The 22741-nt window shown below is 46.1% G+C and overlaps 1 protein-coding gene across 1 annotated transcript in view; it reads left to right on the forward strand.

Annotated features, from left to right (window-relative positions):
- HDC (histidine decarboxylase) overlaps positions 1-22741 on the forward strand; it is a 128813-nt gene that overhangs the window by 32487 nt on the left and 73585 nt on the right. The window contains exon 4 of the mRNA XM_069624974.1: positions 4761-4883. Within this exon, the coding sequence (XP_069481075.1) occupies positions 4761-4883 (123 nt within the window). The remainder of the gene's footprint in view (positions 1-4760; positions 4884-22741) is intronic.

Genomic DNA, 22741 nt, shown 5'->3' on the forward strand with positions numbered 1-22741 from the left:
TAAGTGTTTAAGAACTGACAAAAAATGACCCGAAAATGTTGTTTTGAAATAAAGGTATCGAATCATTTGTGAGTATTTATAAAAAGAACAAATGAATATATTGTCATCCTCTATCTAAGGGTTCCATTCTGCCTGTAATACAGTCGGGCTACCTCCAAACCTGCGAAAAAATATGGCACCCGAGAATGGGCAATTACCGGGTCATGCCGAGTTTGGGTTGACCCGGTAATTGCCCATTCGTGGGTGCCGTTAATAAGGGACTTCCCATCCCCATTCGGCCCCATAGGGCTGAATGGGAATGGGGAGGGTGGTAACACCGGTACCGTTAATAACGGTACCAGTGCTACCATCATGTTCTGCTCGCGGGTGCCGGTACGGCCACCATGTCAGACCTGGTGGGTGCAAGGGCACCTGTGAGCAGAACTCGTAGTATGGCGGTACAGTAGCAACAGTGCCGGTAGTGATACTGGTGCCGTTGTTGCCTTACTGCCATACTTGTAATGAGGCCATTGTCTTTCTCTCTACTTTTCTCTCCTACACTGACCACTCCATTAACCCTTCTTCCTCAAATCACTGCATTGTTCACTTTAATGTCTCATGCCTGCCACCCTCTACTCCTCCCTTCCCCTCTTCAATGACCAAGAAAAGAAAAAAAATTCAAGTAGAACTCTCTTGCCCCTTACCTTGATAATATCAAGACCTCTCTCTTGTCTCTATCATATTCATGCCTCTTCCATTGGCTGTGCTTTTTCTGACTTTCGCTATGCTCTTATGACTGCCTTTGAACAACACTGTCCTGCATAAACATACAGTCACCCCACCGCCCTCAGCCATGGATCACCACTGCGATCCAAACCATCAAAACAAACCTCCACACTATTCTTAGCCTATCACAATTCCCTTGTCGCTCTTTCCTCTGCACTGGACTCAGTCATATCTTCCTACCTCACAAAGGTAATCCTACCCTTCACAATCACCCAGCACACTTCCATCTACTCTCCAAGCTTTGGTCACACCACCCAAGCCAATATCTATTGTCTGCTCCCTCTCTGCTAAAGACTTTGCTTCCTACTTTTCCTCCAACAACTCTAAAGTTCATGACACTCACACAGCCCTCCTCTCTCTATCCTCCTGCATATGCCTTCTGACCACCACGTCTCCCCCTACCTCCCCAACTGGATTAGCACCTATCCATTGCAGGGCCAACCTATCTTGCACATCTATCAACCCATTTGCTTCTCAAAGGGTGAACAGTTTTGTCACAATCACCTGCCCTCACCTCTCTTATCTCTTTAACCTTTCCCTCTGCTGTACTCTTCCCTGCCTCTTTCAAGTCTGCAATTGCCCTACCCCTTTGAAAAAACCCTATGCTTGCCCAACTATCACCCGATTTTCCTGCTATCCCATTACTCAAATGTCCTTGAGCAGGTGATCTTCCACTGGATCACTAAGAACCTTGAGGCTAATGGCCTTGGAGAGCCACTTCAATCTGGCTTCCTTAGTAAACGCTCCACTGGGACTGCACTCATGCATATCTTCAACATTCTCTCTGATGCTCACCTCTCCAAACTCTCTTCTATGCTTGTACTTTTGGACCTCGCTGATGCTTTTGGCACTGTTGACCGCTCAACTCTCCTCCTCACTCTGCAGGACCTTGGGTTTCACAAAACTGCTCTGGTCTGGATTTCCCCCTATGTAGAAGGTCACTCCTTTAAAATCTTCTGAAACTCACAAACATTTGACCCCACCACTCTTCCCTTCCTAGGCTTCCAACGCCATCCCTCCCCTCTTCTACCTCCATTCCGTTTGACCTGGCTCGCACGACCATGATTCACAACCTTAGGGCCCTCTTTGACACCAATCTATGACTGCAAAAATTAATCATTACTATAAATGAAAAGATACATGTTAACACGATTGTGCATGTTACTCTTGTTAACGTGTATCTTTTAATTTTTATAGTTGTACTTTCATATACATTTTGAAAGGTTTTAATTAACTACATCATAAAAAAGGAATGCTTCACTACCACCACCACTGCTGCTAGTATTAACCTTCTGAACATAAGGAAGATTTGTCTTTTTCTTATTCGCCACTCTACAAAAGCTCTAATCTCCACATTCAAGCTCAGCAAACTTGACCTCTGCTGAAGCCTACTACTTGGTTTTCCTCTCTACTCCTTCCTCCCCCCTTCCTCCCTCCAATCAAAGCCCTCAATTTCATTACCCATACTCTCTACAACCTACCCAGATCCTCACCCACTTCTTCCTATGGATAACATGTTGGTTGGCTCCCCATGCACAACTGCTCTCTTCCTTCTGCTGGTCTATAAAGCTATCAATGGTCTTGCTCTTAAGTACCTGTCTGATTGTATCTCTTTCTGCTCACCATATCATTCTCTCTGCTCATCCGCTCCTCTCATCCTCACTGTCCCGTGCACCCGCCCACCGCTGGGCCTCCTCTCGCCTACACTCTTTCTCCCTAGTCACCTCGCTTTATTGGAACCAAGTTCCCACAACAATCTAAGCCAGCCCAACTGTGGATCTCTTCAGAGCTCGACTTAAACTTCACTTACTTGTCAAAGACACAGCCACCCTTTCTTCCATCCCCCCTACCTGACCCAGTGCCACGTAATAATGCAATTTTGTATATTTGTATAGTATTCCTCTTTAGTGTCATTTTCACCCTGAGGTTTTTGCTATCTTTGTAAGTCACCTGGTTTTTTGGTGTCCATGTCCCACTTTGTTCGTACCGTCTTAAACTAGCTCACTGCTTTCTCTCATCTGTGTGCTATTGTACAGGCACCCTTATAGGGGATGCCTCTGCTATCTGTAAATGTGTTGTAAGTCATTTGTTGTTGAAACTGACACCCCTATTTTTCAAATAATTACAAACGCAGTGTATCCAACCAAATACTATGCTGTGAGTTTTTCTTTTCAATTGAATCAATCGTAATATTTCCTATAGCCAATGCATTAGAATCTCCTAACAAATTCCACATCTTCAAATTTCCCAAAGTTACCTGACATTTTTGTTCAATTGAATAACATTGTTGGTGTTGATTCACAAAGAAGCTAATAATAAAATTGTGTTCTCATATAGCATATCATGCTAGACTCCTGTAGCTTCTAAGTGCTATAATACCAGGCGCTGATATTACCCATGTATGTTGTACTTGATTTATTGACCTTGGAAGGATGAAAGGCTAAGGGAGTTGAACCTGCAAAGTGCATCAGCAACTGTGACTTACTTCTAGTATGTCTGGAGTAAGTTACTCGTAGTAACTTCTTTGTCAATCTGCCCCATTGTGTCTTTTATAGCGTATTCAAATGAAAATGTCCAATCAAGCGAAGGATAAGATCCATTTAGGGCACTATGTAGTTGCCAAACACAATTACAGAGAAAACTGCGTATGATCAGCTGAGTTTGATAACGATCAACCTTATAAAAGCCTTCCTTTGAATCAAAAACGAGATTCCTGCATTGCCATAAGGGCAGTACCTGGCCATAAGATGACAAAAGTCAGAAAATGGTGATTGTACCTGGCATATTATGTAGTGTCTTGAAAATGCCCATCTAATGCCTATAAAAGAGACACAACTTTTTATATTCCCAACACGTGTTTTTAGCAGGATTTCAGTGCAAGGAAAAGATGCAAAGACAACACATATTGCTTATAAATTAAGAGACAGAAGACACACTTGGTGAAGACATTTTTAATGCACCATGAGCTGGTTTACAGCAGTAAATAAGCCATTGCTTCTCAAAAGGCTGCCTAGTAATACTATTGGCATCCCCTTAACAGCACAAGGTCAGTTCAAAGAGATCCCAAGTTAATGTGTATTGGGTGTGGAGAGGCTGGTAGTGGGTGGCATTTCCAAGCAGCTGCATTTTGTTATTACGGAACTTACCCTCTGAGTTGCCCAGTATGTGCTTGTCATTGTTTAAAGTTGTATTTGAATCATCCATTCTGTGCACAAGGTGTCTTTTACACAGTCCACAACAAGGTTTTCTTTGTTTCTTTGTGAATTCGCGTTGCTGCCCACTCAAGCTGAAACAAACACTACTCTGCTACGTTCTGTCTTTACCGACACTCTATCCCTAATGCTGTCCTTTTCTCATGCTGCTTAAAACTCCCAGCATCTTCCCACTTTCTTCTCAGCCTGCAGACAATGTTTACAAAATCTCTAGTACCAGTAACTGCAACCTTTGGATCTCCAGATGTTTTGGTCTACAACTCCCACCAGCCCTCCTCACCTAGTCAATGGCAAGGGATCATGGGAGCCACAGGTCACACCCTCTGGAGTTCCATAGGTTGTAGACCCCTGCTCTAGAGCATCTCCCACCATGCCCTTCATGTTTACCACTACTCTAAGTACATCCCAAAAGGTCATTAAAAAAGATCATCCTACATTTTCTAATCGTTTCAGTGAAATTGACTGTGAAGATATACATTTTACTTTTTTATTTCGATTGTTACACAATCTTTGACCGAATTTGTATTACGCAGCATATTAAATGCAAAATCATAATGAGGTAATTAGGAAGTTACATGTGTGGAAGATGAACATTATATCTACAATGACATAAGATAATGGGTACTTTTGGAATCTGGATGATTGCTCAGTGATGTTTTCCGCGTGGTGTAATACAAGAGTTAATGTTAGCTATCTGCTGTGCTTCATTGCTATTGAAATGAGTTGCACCTGCTTTTCATCCCTCTATATGAATTCATATCTGAGCTAACTTGTATTTTGAAGGCCTCTAGCCCAGCTTGTACAGAGCTGGAGATGAATATTATGGACTGGCTCGCCAAAATGTTGGGGCTCCCTGACCATTTTCTGCATTATTACCCAAGCAGCAAAGGAGGGGGAGTACTGCAGGTGAGTCGGCTTCACGCATTTGCCTACGCTCTGCATGCAGTGATGTTGCATGGAAATTGGCAATAAATGCATTCCCTTCTGGGACATGAACATATCTCAAAAATGCTGAAAAGGAGCAAATGCATCCTGGCCCATAGACTCTACTGATGTGTTTTCAATCCACACATGGGTTAATATTGCCCCTTAACATGTGTTTACACATTGTGAGCTTTGCCTATTAAATCAGACATTCCATTAACATATTTCCCATATACATGGATGTCATATGTGCATGATAAAATGTATATGTGTATGCCAGAAAGGACACATTTGCGGTCAAATGCAATTGCCACAACAGTTCTACTTGTTTCAGTTGCCATAATATTATAGAAGCCAGTGACATAGTTCATTCAGTGGGTCAATGACTGCTACACACGCCTTGTTTGCAGCCTGCTAGAAACAGGTCTGAATCTATGCGGGGCCAACGCAGGCAGGTACTCTTCTTATCCTTGTAAGGGTGATATAATAGCCCCATTACGTTGGGTGATGTTAGCACTTGTACTGTCTGACAGTGTAACATGGCACAAGATTACAGGCACATCAGGCATGTTGTTTGATTATTTTACTGTGTCGTTTTGCAAGAGAAAAAAGTGTTGGTAAAAGCCATTAATACCATTTTCTTCGACACAGTGTTTTTCTCAGTTTTGGCAGGAAGAGTGAGGCGTGGATTACTATTCCAACATGGCATTTTTGCACTACTAAGTGAATAAAAGATGTTGAGCTGTTTTTGCTACCTTTAACGTGATTTTTTTGCACTTCGCAGTGAAATGATGAACATTGCACGGAGGAGATAAGTGTACAGAAGTCATCTCTGTGCAATTAGCACTTTATAAAAAACGAACCTCTCTGTTGCAATATATTTAGATATTTTCTAATTTTGGGGCTCTTTGAGATTCTAACCTGGGACCTGCAGATTGCACCCAAATGTCTGGAGTGAGAACTTAACTCGCTGAGCTATGCAGCCCGATGGGGATGTTCATCTGAGTGGGCAGAGATCAAGTTCACTCAGTTCATAGACCCCCTTACTGCCTTCGCCTGTGTGTTATTTTTAACTCTAATTTGCCTCGTTCTGTAACTGGTCGTGTGTTGATGTTCTTTTAGGTGGGTGATGCTTGTTACTTAAAGTCTGAATATGATTGAGTCAGGCTTCGCTGCTTCAGAATTTTTTTCAGCAGAGGGCGCTGTGCACAAGGTCATGGCTTTGATGTCCCTCGACAGTCTCCGTAGCGTGTCGACGTCACCTGTCGTATAAGTAGTCAATAAAGACTTTCCTAAAAAACATAGGCCATCAAGCTGTGACCCTGATTATCTGATTAAACACTCTATGCAGGAAAGTCTAGTGGTAAAAGCTGTTACTACCACAAGACAGTCAGCTTACCAATCTATCCCCCCAGATAGAGAGGATAAAAAGGTGGACGCTTGGGCTCGCAAGGTATTTACCTCGGACAGTATGGCCCTTAAGTCAGCAAATGTTACCGGTACCCTGGCCAGGTTCACCCATACCCTGTGGGATTGCGGAAAGGCGGCAGCTGAATATATTGCAGAAGGTGAAGAAAGGGAAGGGTTTCTGAATATTGTGAAAGATGGTAAGGAGGCAATGGGGGAATGTCTCAAATCTGGATTGGATACTGTTGACAGCATCAGCAGATCCATGGCTGCAAGCACAGTACTGCACAGATTTGCGTGGTTGAGGAAGTCAGGGTTTGCACCGGACGTGCAGACTACTCAACATGCCTTTCGACGGCTCGAGGCTGTTCGGCAGTAAAGCTGATGAGAGCTTAGAAAAACTGCAGACCTCCAAGGCAGCAGCTAAGTCACTTAGCACCTCTATGCGACAGCCTCAAAAACCTGATTCAGGCTCATCTTCCTGGAGAGGTCGTTCTTTTCGATACTACTCCTCATTTTGTAGAGGAAGATGACAGGCCGCACAGAAATGTAAAAGAAATTTCCCTCGTAGTGGACGAGGAAGAGGTGCGAAATCCGCCTCAGCAGCAGCATCTTTGCCCTCAAGCGCTCCTGCAGCCACCTCCAAATCTCTCTGAGACCTTAGCACACAAGACCCCAGTGGGAGGCAGAATCTCACAGTATCTGAACGAATGGCGGTGTCATGATCCACAGAACGCGCCCCTTTTGGACTTCCTGGTCCTTGTCACAACGGGGCTTGCACTCTTTGATACTCCCAACATGGCCGTCTAACGTGGTACGCTTTGCACCAGCTCCCACGTCGGACATAGCACATTCTACAAATAGACCATGCCCCTGCGGCCCCGCGCGTCTCAACGCTATCGCTGGTAGTGACTAGACATGTGCTCCGTAGTTCGCTGAACTATTCTCCTGTCCTTGGTTCCCAGAACCTCTAATTTCCCAATTCATTCCTCCCTCATCTCTTACCTTGTTCCCCGGATTCCGTGTACCTCCTTCGTGAACACTTCCTCGCTTCCTGGGCGTCCTGAGCATCCGAGTATCCTGGAACGCTGAACGCACGCTGGAGTCAGAGGAGACTCACGCAGGCTTGTACAAAACCCGATCCGTGCGCAAGAAGACTTCCTCCAAGAAATCCTGCAAAGAGCAATCTCAGGTGAGAAGGGGGGAATTCCGTGACAGTTTGAGACGCCAAACGACTGAAGTTGAAACCAACATGGAACAGGCCGTTCAGGATCTCATGCGTGGCATGCAAGAATTAATGACTGAGGTGCAGAATTTAAAGGCGGAAAACGCCGCATTGAAACAACTAGTTTTGTCCTGCGATTCTGCCACAGAGGAAAGCGTGCTACTGGGTGGCATTGTAGACAAATTCGATAGGTCTGCAAAAACCCTTCGTGGATTCCTTGACTCTTGTTTAGTCCACTTTACCTTTAAGCCCTACTATTTTTCAACTCCCAGGGCGAAGATGGGCTTTATAATCTCGCACCTCTCTGGGAATGCACTGACTTGGGCTACTCCTTTAGTCAATTCTGGAGACGCCGTCCTGGATGATTACGATGGATTCATACAGGCTCTTAAAACCATGTTTGATCGCCCAGGACATGTCTATAGTGCCCAGGAACGTCTACTTGACTTTTGGCAAGGATCCCAGGACATGCTTACATATGTCACACTATTCAAACAATTGGCCAAGGAAGCGGATTGGTCTTCAGACGCAAGCTTTACTCTTTTCCGAAGGGGGCTAAATGAAGAGATAAAAGACAAATTAGCCAGAGTGGCTCGTCCAAGTTCATTCCAGGCCCTTATGGATCTTGCCATGCAGATAGACTTTCATATCCAGGAAAGGAAAGCAGAGAGGAAAAAGACCAAGATGCCCTTCCAGAAGGTTTCCCTTGAGACCACATTGAAACCCGACCCTATTCCAGTCTCTGGTTGCGATCCAGAACCCTTGCAAATAGGGGCCTTCCGTGGACCCATATCCCCGCAATAAAGGATGAGAAGGATCCATACAGGCTTATGCATGTATTGTGCCTCGGATAAACACCTAGTTAGAGAATGTCCTCTAGCCCCTCCACGGCATACGGGAAACGCCAGCTCCCCATCCTAGATGGAGCAAGGCTTCAGGAGAGGGATGTTTGCTCCACATCTATTCCATCCTTGAACTCTCCTGGACAGAACAATCTAGTGATTCTACAAGCCTTCCTATCGTCATCCAAGAATGAGACCTACCCCATTTTGGCCTTAGTGGATTGTGGGGCTATGGGAATATTCATTGATCAAGATTGGGTCTTTAAACACCACATTCCATATGAAACACGAAGTATCATGCAACCTGTGGAGGCGATCGACGGAAGACCTCTCTCTTCAGGACCTATATCCTTGCAGACCAAAGAAATCCAACTCTCGATAAACCATCACCAAGAGTTGATCAAATCTGACATCATCAAGTCAGCCCATTACCCCATGGTACTGGGTATGCCCTGGTTGCAGAAGCACAATCCTTACATCAATTGGGAAGCAGGATCCTTGTTTCTTGGTTCTGAGTTTTGCATGTCTCACTGTCTATTCCCGGATTCCTCCTTGACAACTTCCGAAAGAACGCCAACAGACCAGCAAGGTCCACTCATGGTTTCAAACATCATACAGGTTCCTAGGGCCTATCAGGAATACGCTGATGTGTTTTCAACTGCTATAGTCCAGGCCCTACCCCCTCACAGACCTGAAGACTGCGCTATAGATACAGAACCTTCAACAGTGATTCACTTTGGGAGGATGTTCATTCTATCCGAACCGGAAAAAAAGGCCCTTAGAGAATACTTGGATACCAACCTTGAAAATGGTACCATAAGACCATCTAAATCTCCAGCTGGAGCTTCGTTGTTTTTTGTTTCCAAGAAAGACACTAAAGAGCTTAGACCTTGTCTTGATTATCGTGGATTGAATTAGTGCACCTTCAAGGACCGCTATCCCTTGCCCTTAATCTCTGATATCCTGGAAGCGGTGAGAGGAGCGGTAATCTTTTACGAAGTTGGATCTCAGGGGTGCCTACCATCTGATCCGTATCAGGGAAGGAGACGAATGGAAAACAGCCTTTAGCACACGCTTTTGTCACTTTGAGTACTTGGTCATGCCCTTCGGGCTTGCAAATTCCCCCGCAGTCTTCCAACGCTTCATGGATAGGGTGTTTTCTGACATGTTGTTCCTCTTCGTCATCGTTTACCTGGATGATATCTTGATTTACTCCAAGGATCCTCAAAGGCATGAAAAGCATGTAAAGGCAGTTTTGCAACCGCTACGTGAACACAAACTCCTAGCTAAACCCGAGAAATGCCATTTTCATGTCACTTCTGTTCATTATGTAGGATTTGTCCTTAGTCCAGAAGGAATAGGAATGGACCATTCAAAGGTAAAAGCTATACTATCTTGGCCTGTTACCACTTCTGTGAAACAGATTCAATCCTTCCTGGGGCTTGCCAATTTCTACCGGAAATTCATACCATCCTTTTCTGAGATAGTTCAACCGATCATCACATTATTCAAAAAAGACACCCCCTTCCTCTGGACACCAGCCCAGGACAAGGCATTCCAACGATTAAAAACGGAGTTTACTCAAGCCCCTATCCTTGCTCAACCCGATATTAATCGACCATTCCTAGTGGAGACGGATGCCTCTAACTACGCCATAGGAGCAGTGTTAAAGCAAGAATTTGAGGATAAATTAGAGCACCCCATTGCTTACTTCTCACGAACCCTGACTTCCAGCGAGACTCATTACTCCGTCTTGGAAAAGGAACTGTTGGCCATCCGTCAAGCATTCACCGAATGGCGGCATCTACTTCTGGGAGCTAAACATCCTGTCCAGGTCCGTACAGACCATCGAAATCTTCAAGTTCTGCAATCTATGGAATGTAGGAATAGCCGTCAAGCCCGTTAGGCCTTCTTCTTTACCCAGTACCAGTTCCACATCCATCATGTCCCTGGATCACAGAACATAATTGCTGACGCTCTATCTCGACGTCCTGATTATGAAACTCTTGAAGATCGGGCCTACCCAAAGATGTTTCCCCACACAATTTTTGTAGCTCAAGCAGTCAGTCTCCTGGAAGACATTCAAATGCAAACCCAGTCCTTTGAAATCTGGAAAGAATTCACCGGAAAGAATAGAGACGGATATTTGTTCAAGTACAATGCCCTGGTCATTCCCACACAGAGACTGCAACTAGGGATTATTAACCTCTGTCATGACACTCTTCACTCCGGGCATCGTGGTGTCACTAACACCCTTTGTCTCGTACAAAGACAATTTTGGTGGCCCAAAATGAAAACAGACATTCAACGGTACAGTCAAGCCTGTGCGGTCTGCAATCAAAACAAACATGATGACAAGAAAGCAGCAGGTCTCCTACTTCAACCTACACTACCTTCTAGGCCCTGGGAGTTCATCGCTATGGACTTTATCGTGGAATTACCACCATCTAGGGGCTATACGACAATCATGGTCACCATTGATCTATTCACCCACATGGCCCATTTTACACCATTGTACAAATTGCCATCTTCCTCAGAACTCGCTGGCATTTTCCTGGAACATTCGCCTTCATGGACTCCCTTCCAAGATCATATCAGATCGAGGACCTCAATACATCTCTCAATTCTGGAAACATTTATGTCGTATTCTGGGAATACAACGTGCTCTCTCATCGGGTTATCACCCACAGACTAACAGAGCTACGGAACGTGAAAACCAGAACCTGGAACAATGCCTTCATTGTTTTGCCACCAAGGTACAGGACGACTGGTCACTCCTTATACCCGTGGCTGAATTCGCTTACACCAACTCTGATCATTCGGCAGTCAAGACCAGCCCTTTTTATTGCAGCCAAGGATTCCACCCGTCAGTTCTACCTTCCATTCTCCCACATCCCACACCTGTACCAACAGTTGACTCCTGGATTGAAACTCTCATCAATGTTCACAAGGAAGCCAAAGAACATTTAGAAAAAGCCCAGACTCACGTTAAACATTATGCAGATACCAAAAGAAGACCACGGCCTTCTTATGCCATCAGCGACCAGGTCTGGCTGTCCTCGAAACGAGTGCCTCGACATTTACGACCAAACAAACTAGCCCCCCGTTACTATGGACCTTTTTCAATAAAGGAAATCATAAACCCAGCTTCATTCCGGCTCACGTTACCAGACTCCTGAAGAAGATTCATCCAGTTTTTCACACTTCCTTATTAAAACCTTACATCCGATCCTCCCGGAAATCCTGCAGACCCAACCCCGTGGTTGTGGATAATCAGCTGCAAAATGAAGTATCCAGAATATGCGACTCCAGGTTTAAACGGGGTCAGCTTCAATATTTGGTCAATTGGAAAGGATATCCTCAGAGTGAAAGAACCTGGGAACCACTTTCCAATCTGAATACCCCCCGATTGCTCAGAAGGTATCATTTCATACACCCGGGCAAACCTGGTGGAACAAGTTTTTGGAGGAGGCATGCTGTCATGATCCACACAACGCGCCCCTTTTGGACTTCCTGGTCCTTGTCACAAAGGGGCTTGCACTCTTTGATACTCCCAACATGGCCTTCTAACGTGGTACGCCTTGCACCAGCTTCCACGTCGGACGTAGCACATTCTACAAGTAGACCACGCCCCTGCGGCCCTGCGCATCTCAACGCTATCGCTGGTAGTGACTAGATGTGTGCTCCGTAGTTCGCTGAACTATTCTCCTGTCCTTGGTTCCCGGACCCTCTAATTTCCCAATTCATTCCTCCCTCATCTCTTACCTTGTTCCCCGGATTTCGTGTACCTCCTTCGTGTACACTTCCTCGCTTCCTGGATGTCCTGAGCATCCGAGTATCCTGGAACGCTGAACGCACGCTGGAGTCAGAGGAGACTCGCGCGGGCTTGTTTAAAACCCGATCCGTGCGCAAGAAGACTTCCTCCAAGAAATACTGCAAAGAGCGATCTCAGGTGAGAAGGGGGGAATTCCGTGACAGGCGGGGCATTACTTCAGATGCTTGGGCAGTGGAAACAGTAGCTCAAGGTTACTGCCTTCCCTTCCTAAAAAGGCCTCGGGACCATCCACCGGGAAACAATTCTGTCAAAGATTCCAGATCTGCTCCATGTGCAGTAAATTTTAACCCTGCTAGAGAAAAGTGCAATAGATCAGGTACCTGTAGCGGAGAGGAACAAGGGTTGGTACTCCCCTTACTTTCTCATTCCAAAGAAGGACGGAGGATTGAGACCCATCTTGGACTTAAGAAACTTTAACAAGTTCCTCACGAAGGACAAGTTCAAGATGGTAACCCTTTCCCAGATCCTTCAGGCTCTCCAACTCGAAGACTGGTTGGTATCATTGGACCTCCAGGGTGCTTACTTTCATGTGCCAATACATTTTAAGCACAGAAAGTACCTGAGGTTTGCGGCTGGTGGCTCTCACTATCAGTTTTGAGTTCTGCCATTCGGGCTGACCTCCGCCCCAAGGGTTTTCACTGAACTGATGGCGGTGGTGGCAGCGAGTCTCAGGAGAGGGGTTATTCATGTTTACCCCTAACTGGATGATTGGTTGATCAGGGCTCATTTCCCCGAACAAGCTCAGGAACATCTCTCAATCACCTGCCACTCCCTTCACAGACTGGGCTTCTCCCTCAATTACAAGAAGTCCCATATGGTACCATTCCAAAGACTCCAATTTGTCGGAGCAGTCATGATACTTCATCGGGGAAAACCTCGCTTCCCGAGATGAGAGCTCACCATATTTTGCAGATGGTAAAGTTCGAAAATACCCAGCATCTGCCGGCCTTCGATTTTTCTGAGGTTGCTCGGCCTCATGGCATCCTGCATTTTTTGGTGCCAGAGGCCCGATTGAGAATGAGATCCCTTCAATGGGCCCTCAGGACTCAGTGGTCCCAATTCTCGGGAATATGTCAGATCTTCTGCAAGTTCCAAGCACAGTTGCCCAGGACCTTCTATAGTGGGCTTGCAACGACAACATTCGCAGGGGAGAATCTTTTTGGCAACCATGGCCAGAGATAACAGTAGACACGGACGCCTCATTCATGGGGTAGGGAGACCATACCAACGATCTGACAATTAGCGGTCGTTGGTCTCCATCGGAGTCCAAACTAGACATCAACCTTGTGGAGCTCAGGGCAATCAGACTAGCATTGAAGGCCTTTCTGCCCTCTGTACTGGGAAGGAATGTCCTGATAATGACGGACAACACAGTGGCCATGTACTACCTCAACAAGAGAGGAGGCATAGGGTCACTACCACTGTGCAGAGAGGCAATGCAGCTCTGGTTCCGGGCAATACAAGAAGGAATCTCTCTGTCGGCAGTTCACCTAGCCGGAGAGCACAACACAGCGGTGGACGCTCTGAGCAGGCAGAGCACAGTATTCCACGATACTGTATCCTTCAAGAGATCTTCACCCTTTGAGGAACCCCACAGGTGGATCTGTTCACAACCTCGGTCAACCGAAAGTGCCATCATTACTGTTCAAGGGAATTGCCGCCCAAGAGGAGCTCTAGGAGACGCGTTCGTAGTGGACTGGGAATTTCCACTTCTGTACGCGTTTCCCCAGTCCCTGTGATTCCTCACATAATCAGGAGGTTGAGAAAGTTCAGAAAACCCATGATCCTAATTGCCCCGGATTGGGCCAGGAGGACATGGTACCCAGACCTTCTGGACATTTTCATCTGCCCTCCAATTCTTCCACAAAGTCTTCCACAAAGAGAGGATCTTCTCTCGCAAGAGGAAGGTAGAGTTCTCCATCCAGAGGTCAAGACACTCAACCTTCACACATGGTTTCTGACAGGTTGAGATATAAGGATTGGGACCTCCCGGATGACGTAATGGAGATTTTGCTTTCGGCCAGAAGGCCAGCAACTAAATCTCTGTACCCGTGTCGTTGGAATAAATTCAGTAACTGGTGCAAAGATAAGAATGTGGACCCTTTTCAATGTGGCACTCCTATAGTGCTATCTTTTCTATTACATCTGGCCAATCTGCGGCTCCAGATTGGGACAATAAAGGGATATTTGGCAGTGCTTTCCATATTTAAGCGCTCCTCGGAAGAGCTTTGCTATTTTAAGATTCCTTTGATTATTCCATTTTTGAAGGGGCTCACAAATGTGTACCCCCCCCAAATACCTATTCATGTCCTTACTTGGGATTTGAATGTTGTGTTGAAATTCCTAACCTGAATACCTTTTAAGCCTCTACATTCCTGTCCTTTAATGCTTTTAACACTCAAAACGGTCCTTCTTGTGGCCTTAACATCTGCCCGCAGGGTTAGTGAATTGCAGGCTCTCTCATGCAAACCTCTGTATACTACCTTTTACAAGGATAAGGCGGTTCTTAGAGTTAATCCTTCGTTCTTGCCGAAAGTAGTTTCTGACTCTCATTTGTCACAAAAAAATCACACTTCGAACCTTCTATCCTCCTCCTAATTTGGGCAAAGAAGAGGAGAGGTTACAAGGACTGGACCCAAAAAGGGCTCTGAGTTTTTATATATCAAGAATGACAAAATTGCACCAGGATGACCAACTTTTTGTGGGTTACACCGGCCATAAACTGGGATTAGCGGTGACAAAACAAACTATATCCCACTGGATTACTTTGGATATAGTAGAGTGCTACAGATTAGCTGGGAAAGACCCACCGGAAGGGCTTTGTGCCCATTCCACAAGGGGTATGGCTACTTCCGTGGCTTTGAAGAGGGGAGTCCCTGTAATTGATATTTGCTCAGCTGCAACATGGGCATCAATGCACACCTTTGTTAAGCACTGCTTTGATGCCTCTTCTTCTTCCCAGGAAGGTCTGTTTGCAAAAGTTGTACTTCATTCTGTACATGATAGAAAATAATTAATACTCCCACCTCCAAATTTACTACTGCTATGGGAGTCTATCATAGATGAGGAATACGTGGGATGACAAAATTCATTAGAAGAACAAGTTACTTACCAACTGTAATGTTCTTTCGACTGGATGTTCCTCCCATTTATTCCTCATCGCCTCTCCCATCCTACCCCGCAGTACAGTTTACGTTATTTACACTTCTCGTTCACGAAGAGCTTACAGTCTGAGGCACGCCTGGGTGCTCCTCGAATCATACCACAAAAAAACAGAGCTGAAGCCAACGGGCGCGGCACAAGCTACTTATACGACTGATGACATCGACACGCTACGGAGATCGTCTTGGGACATCGATGCCACCACATCGTGTACAGCGCCCTCTGCCAAAAAAAAATATCTGAAGCAGCAACGCTGGTGAAATACGAATATCATAGATGAGGAATACGTGGAAGGAACATCCAGTCGGAAGAACGTTACAGTTGATAAGTAACTTGTTCTACTACGAGTAACTCTGACTTACCCTTGACTTCAAACTGGAGAGGGTGATGTGCCCGGATATTTCTGGAGTAAGTCAGGAGTAAGTCTACTTAACTCATAGTATCTTCTTATTTAATTGGATAGCCTTCTCCAGGTGTAAGTCAAAGGGCCCCATTACGAGTTGGGCGGTATCCCAATGGTAAATCCTCCAGAATACCACTCAAATGAATTACTGTTACTGCGACATGGTCCGGCGGAATTTCAGCCGGTGTACAAGTGGTGGTGGCGGTGTAATTCCCCATTTAATTTGAGCCCCTTGGACTCAATGGGGCTTTTTTGGCGGTGAATTGGAGGATTTACCTCCAGGATTTTCCAGGAGGCAAATCCTCCACTGCATGCCCAAACTCGGAATTTGGCATAGTGATGAGGCCCAAAGTTCGGTCAGGCAGACTACTTTTTGAATCTTTCCCTTTGAGTCTTATTGAGATGTAATATTGTTCCATGTCTTCAGACATAGTCATCAGTCGATATTAAGGTCACGAAATGGCTCCATGTTGGACGCTCGCTACAACAATAATGTGGACCAAAGAAAGAGTGGTACACTAGTTATTTGAAGACTGAGAAGGAATGAGTGAGAAGAACAGAACAGTGGAGTTATTGAGATTCTTGAAGAGAAGGATTGTGTAGTTGGAAAGTGAAGAAGAACTATTTGGTTATCACTGAGGGTTTAATCCCCAAAAGGATCATACGAGGAAGACAGTTCTGATACTCCTGAAGATGGGATTAACATACTTAAATGCATAGAGGTTCCAAGAGCATAATAACATGGAATAATATCTGGACTCTGACTGAAAGTTGGAAACTACTCTATACTTCTGAAAAACCTGTATGTATTGTTTACAGAGTTCTTTAAGTTCAGCAAGAAATCCATAGTGACAGTCCTGAGTGTACTGTTGACATCACGTATGCGGAGTCTGAGTAGACTGTCACCTCCTTTCCTCTGCTGTGCTCCAATGCTTATATTAAGGCCACTAGTTCTGCTGCCGGTGCTGAGTATTGTGATGGCAATTGCGCACTAACCACTACCTCACTTGTTCCGTCTTCTCTCAACCTCATCACTGCAGTTCCTATATGCCTGACCCCCACAGTCTGATCAATTGTCAAAGAACTGTCCATGTAGAGCATGTCTCCCCCCTTAAGTGCGTCCTCATGTACTTTGCGGGTGTCACTGAATTCCTGTATGCTTCCTGCACAGTTGTGTGCGTAGTCTCCTTCCTGTAAAATGTCTGCTAGGTAAATCGCTGGGTTAACAACTCTGCACCTCACCACCTTAAGGGATGGGTTGGATAGTAACACCTCGTACCCTGATGCTCTTTGTGTTGTCAGTGTGCTGTTTGGTTTCTACAGTATCATGAAGAGGGCATGCTCCACGTAGAGAGTGGTGATGCACCCCATGGTAGTGCCTGCTGATTTCTCCACTGCAAGTGCGGCAGCAGACAAAGCTTGTTCGCAAGAATAGTGTCCTCTCATCACTTGGTCGATTTTCCCACTGTAGTAAGCTATTGGCTTGTACGCTATGCTTGTCTTCTGTGTCAGTACTACCTTCATCACCACCCCATTGGTGTGTGTGAGAACAAGAAGAATTCCTTTTTGTAGTCTGGTATCCCTAACACTGGAGCCGTGCATATTGCTTCCTTCAGCTCATCAAATGCCTCAGTCATTTCTGTTGTCCATTTTATTGTCTTGTGTCCCTTTTGTGCTTCCTAAAAGGCACCTAGTAAAGGCCTGTTGTAAGTGCTGTAATCAAACACGCATGCTCTGCATTAATTACACAACCCCAGAAATTGCTGCATCTCTTCCACTGTTGTAGGTTTTCCTGTCTTGCGTATTGTCTCCGCCCTTTCTGACTTCACCTGTCAGTCATTTTGTGAGATCATCTGTCCAATGTATAGCACTTCTTTCTGATAGTACTGTAGTTTGGATTTTGTCCACCTTGTATCCTTTGTCAGCTAACACTGTCAGCACATGCACTTAGTCTTTTCTACACTGGTCCTCTGTCGTGCTGCAAATCAAAATGTCATCTACGTACTGTAGAACCGTGCTGTCCATCTGTACATTGCCGAGGTCCATCTGGAGAACCCTATTGAATATGGAGGGTGACTCGCAGTACCCTTAAGGAAGTCTTGTATGTTTCCACTTCTGGTTTCTATACATAAAGGAAGTCAAGTCTCGTGAGGCTGTGTGTAGTGGTACATAGAAGAAGGCATTCTTCAAGTCTATGACCGTAAAACAGGCAGCTTCCGCTGGAATACTGCACAAAATTGTCACTGGATTTGGAACCAGAGGATATTCTGCTTCTTCAATGTGATTAAGTGGGCGCAAGTCCTGGATAAAACGCCATGACCCCCTTTTGCTTTCTTGACTGGGTACACAGTAGTGTTGCATGGAGACTCTGGTGGTACCAGAATGCCTTGATCCACCAGTGCTCCAATCGTCTCATAAATACCGTTGTCTGCCTCATTTGATAGTGGGTACTGTTTTACTCTAGGTAAAATTGCTCCTGGTTTCAGCTTAATCTTTGCTCCCCCCACTCCTTTTCGAAGCCCTCCATTCTAGGGACTTGTGGTCCATAGGATGCTGGGCACCTTGGCCAGATCCTCCTCGCAGAAGTATAGTGGTGCTTTGAGCGCCATCACCATCCTCTGTGGTACCTCTCTGTAGTGTACTTTCAACCAATAAGTCACACTCATTTTGAACACCATTTGGTGCTCTGATCGTTTCTCTTTAAATAGTTCTTCATCTGTCACTGTGATTAGTCTGTACCCTTCTGCCCCCACGATTACCGCTCACCATGATCGTCCTGTGTCGTCCATCCCATGTACTGCTATCCATTCATCCCTCACAACCACTGCCTCGATCTTTATTGGTATTATTGTCCATTCTGCCTCATCCAATGGTATCTCTGGTCTAAATAGATACTCGTTTGGTAGACGCCACATTTTTCCTTTAATTCCTGGTAGCCATGCAATTGCAATCTCAGTCCCGTACTGGAACAGCTCCTCATCTACTGGCACCCCCCTCTGTACCTTCCATCCACAATAGGCTTAAATGATCTCTCTTACATTGAGCATGTTTATCCCTGGTGTACAGCACGCTATCCCTTTTTCTGTGAATTAAATTGCCATGTTTAGTCTGCTCATAATGTCTCATGCCTGTATATTTACAGGTGTCTGTCGAGAGTAAAGTAAAGGCAGATATAAATCATGTCTTCTATAGAAAGGGAAATATTGTCTGTAAAAGGATCCACTTCCTGAGCCCCTCTCAAATGCAGGACCTAGTCGCCCCCGTGTCTACAAGAAAGGAAAACATTTTGTCACATATCGCCACCCCATGCGAGGTTCCTCCACAGGGTTGGGTGTGATCGACAGGATGGAACACATCAAGTCCATCTGTGGGCTGTCCTATTGAGGATATACAGACATTTCATTCCCTGTAAATGGATTGTTCCCCTCCCAGTTTCCTAACGGGAACGGTCGCCATAGAGTCCATATGTGACACTGCCATCGTTCAGCTGCATGCTGTTCTGTATCTGTGGCACCTGCTGCATGCTACCTCGAATCTGTGGTGTTTGCAGATACTGCAGTATGGGTGCCTGCATCTGTGGTATCTGTGTCATGGGCTGATGTACCTGCAAGTGTGTACTCTGTGTCTGTGTGTGTTTTTGCTGTGGTTGGCCCTGTGTATAATAGTCGTCTTGGTCGCACTTATATGCCTGCTGGTACTGCGTGCCCCAATTCTACTGCATCTCCCTGCTTCTACAAACTCTTGAAATGTGCCCCATCGCCCACACATCCAGCAGTGTGGCGGCTCTCTCCCTTGCCCCTGGAAACCCCCTGCATAATCCCCTGGGCCTTGCTGCACCTGTGGCCCATATCCTCAGAAAACCCCTGGAACACACCCTTGGTTGTGATGTATCTATGGCCCATATCTGTGTCCTCTGGGTGGCCCCCCTCTTCCTCTGAACCCTTGTTGCATGTTCTCCTGCCCCATGAATCCTCCCCATGGGTGGCAGTGTGTACTGCTGCTGCGTCCCCTGTGCGCCGGCACTCGTCAGTACCACCCCTTCCATGGCGTGCTTTGATAGCTTTTTCTGCACTAGTTTCCCTTTCTCTAGCTTTATTCTTTATTTTCTCCTGCAATAGCCTACAATGATGAACGATCCTAAGCTGTATTTCTGGAAAAGAGTTTGCTTCCATGCCTATCAACTTTCTTAGCTGCTTCTGAACAGGTTGTACTAACCCTTGGTATACTATGTGGTAAAATACGGCTACTGTTTTGTCCCACGGTTCTCGAGTTTCAAGGCACCAACGCTCTTGGGTCACTCGAATGTAGTGTAAGGGGTCTTCATCTATCTCCATTTTGCGAGACATAATTACTCCAATGTCTGACGTGTCAGGGTATTGTGTTCTTACGACTTGCCATACGGCAGCTCTGCAATTTGCAAATGGCGAACCATTGTGCGCCATGTTCTGGGTGGTCACTCCAGGGAACCCCGCCATTTTCCATATATCATCAGCCGTTTCCCTGAGGATCGCCACTAATAGTCCTTTTACATCCACTACTGCTAGCCTCTGGCCCGCTGTCATGCTTTCCATCTCATATATCCATTTGCTAGCACCCGCTGACAACAACGGTAACCTACATCTCATGTTTTCCTTGTCAATGTGCTTCCATGGTATATACTGAGGTCGCCCCATCCCTTTTCCAGTAGGGGCATTTGTGTGAACCCTACCTCCCCATTTGCACTTCTATTAAGCCTGTCCTGCCTGTCAGCATTTCTAATGTCGGTGTACACGTCTATTGGTTCTGTTATGGGTATCCAAGCACAGTCGTCATGCTCCCCCCATTAGCCTTTCTCTAGAGCATACTATAGCTGTCTCCCCCTTTCTTCATCCTGGGAGGTCTCTAAGTTTCTCTATGTGAGGTACTAGGCTATCGATGTTGCACAACTCATCCACCGACTGTGGTGTTCGCTTGTCCTTGCCACCTTCTACTCCCATGCGCTGTTCCCTCTCTCCCATGTCACCCGTTTTTCCGCATTTGTCCCCATGGGCAGAGGCTTACGTCGTTCGCCTCCTCATCCCCACCATTTCTTCCTTCATTGTCTGACCCCGAGCCCATGTTACTGCAAAAGTCGTCCACAAAGCTCAGTCACCTAGTGGTTGGATCTGCGTTTGGCTAAATAGAAATATCAATGTCACGCAAGTCGTTTCTGCTTCCTTCCCCCAGACCCCTAGGCCTGTTCTGTCTGGTATCATGGTAGTCCTACTCCGTGTGGTTGTGCTGTCCGGCTCTGCTCGGCCGCCCCCTCCACCTCTGTCAATTCCCTTGTCCACTTTCCATTGTGTCTTTATATCCCTGATCTCGAGCTCCTCCTCCTTTGGTGCGCGCTCCCTCGCTAGTCTCTCCACCTGCAACTTTCTTTGTTCCCTCTCTATCAACTTGCGTTTTTCCTTCTGCCTCTTTCCGTCTCTCGATCTCTTCTTGTTCCCTTCTCCTTTCTCGCTGTTCTCGCTCCTCTCTCTTCCTGTCACTACGCACTCTCTCTATCTTCTCTTCCCTCTCCCTCTGCCCCTGCTCTTTCTCTTCCTCTCTTCTCCTCACACTGTCCTCTATCTCAAACCTCTCTTCTCGTTCCTTCTCCTTCCTGTCCATTTCCGCCATTATCTCAGCCTAATCTGTGGCTTTGCTACTCTCCTTAAGGCCGTCTATTGCTTTGCATGCCCCCTCTGCCTCCCCATTCGACTTCCCTTCCAGCTTCAGGAGTATCTGTCCCCTATCCACTCGTTGGTGGCTATGCCCTCTTGCCCCTCCTTCGTGCCCTTCTGTGCCTCGCTGCTTGCTCCTCTCTCGGTGGTCAGCTGCCCTGTACCTTTCTGTCCGTCTTCCCTAGTATATGGTGGCGGTTTATATGTCGGGTTTGAATACCCCTCTGCTGCTCTTAGCTCTCGTAATGGGTATATCCCTTGGTCATGGTCTGTGTTGTCGGAAACCTCGCTCGGAGGGATGTGTGGGGGAGCGGAGGGTGGGGCCGCGGGTCCCTGCTCCTCCTGCTGGCTCAGCATCCACTGACGCTTTGCTGCGTCCCCCTCACCCTCCTGAAACATTCTTCACAATTTGAATATTGCCATGCGGCTTACTAGCTTCTTCCCCTTGTAGGTACGCTGTATGTGTGTCAGTCGTGATTGCTGCACATATTTGGAGAACCTTCTGCAAGGTGGCCATGGTTTAGTTAATTTCCCCTCTGTGCTTTTAGTCCATTCTATGCTATATTTGCAAATCTTGTGTTTATAAGGTGGGGCGGTCTTATGCAAGTGCTGTAGGGGCGTGTCATCACTGCACTTCCCTTGATACATTGCTCTTGTTCTTACATGGCCTCAAATTGAGGGTTTTGATAGTCTGCTGTTAAGGAAGAAACACAATGTAATCACAATTCTTTTAATTCACTACAAGCCTCTCTGGCTCCACAACCTGTCAGGCGTGCTCTACGCACCGCCCCCTTCACAATCGCTGCCTCCTCAGGCACACCCACAATCTTGTGCATGCGCCTCCTGCGCACCGCCACTGGTCTCCCTCGTCTGCCAATCTCAAGTTTTCCAATGCTAGCTCCTCATATTTCGTGCTCTCTGTGTCCTATGTACAAACCTATAGGTGACATCACCAATTTACTCGACCACGTAGCGTTAAGAAGTAAAATATTGCACGCACATTACTAAACCTTATTTGTTGCCCAAAAATACACACAAGCCCCAACACAAACCCCACAGGTGTCTTCCTGCCTCCTTGCAGAGTATACCACTTTTCTCTTGTGTTTGATCTGTACCTGCTGCATTGCCTAGCAAATAATACGCCTCCTCAGGACTAAACCAGTCGAATCACCTTCCGCAATCTAGGTCTCCCTTGCTAAACCTTACAGGGATACCATCTTCTATGGCCCGAGCTAAAACGCCCAACCCATAGGAAAACCACTATTTACATAACTTCTATCAT

The sequence above is a fragment of the Ambystoma mexicanum genome, chromosome 11, assembly GCF_040938575.1.
Source record: "Ambystoma mexicanum isolate Mex_15411 chromosome 11, UKY_AmexF1_1, whole genome shotgun sequence".
Lineage (NCBI taxonomy): Eukaryota > Metazoa > Chordata > Amphibia > Caudata > Ambystomatidae > Ambystoma > Ambystoma mexicanum.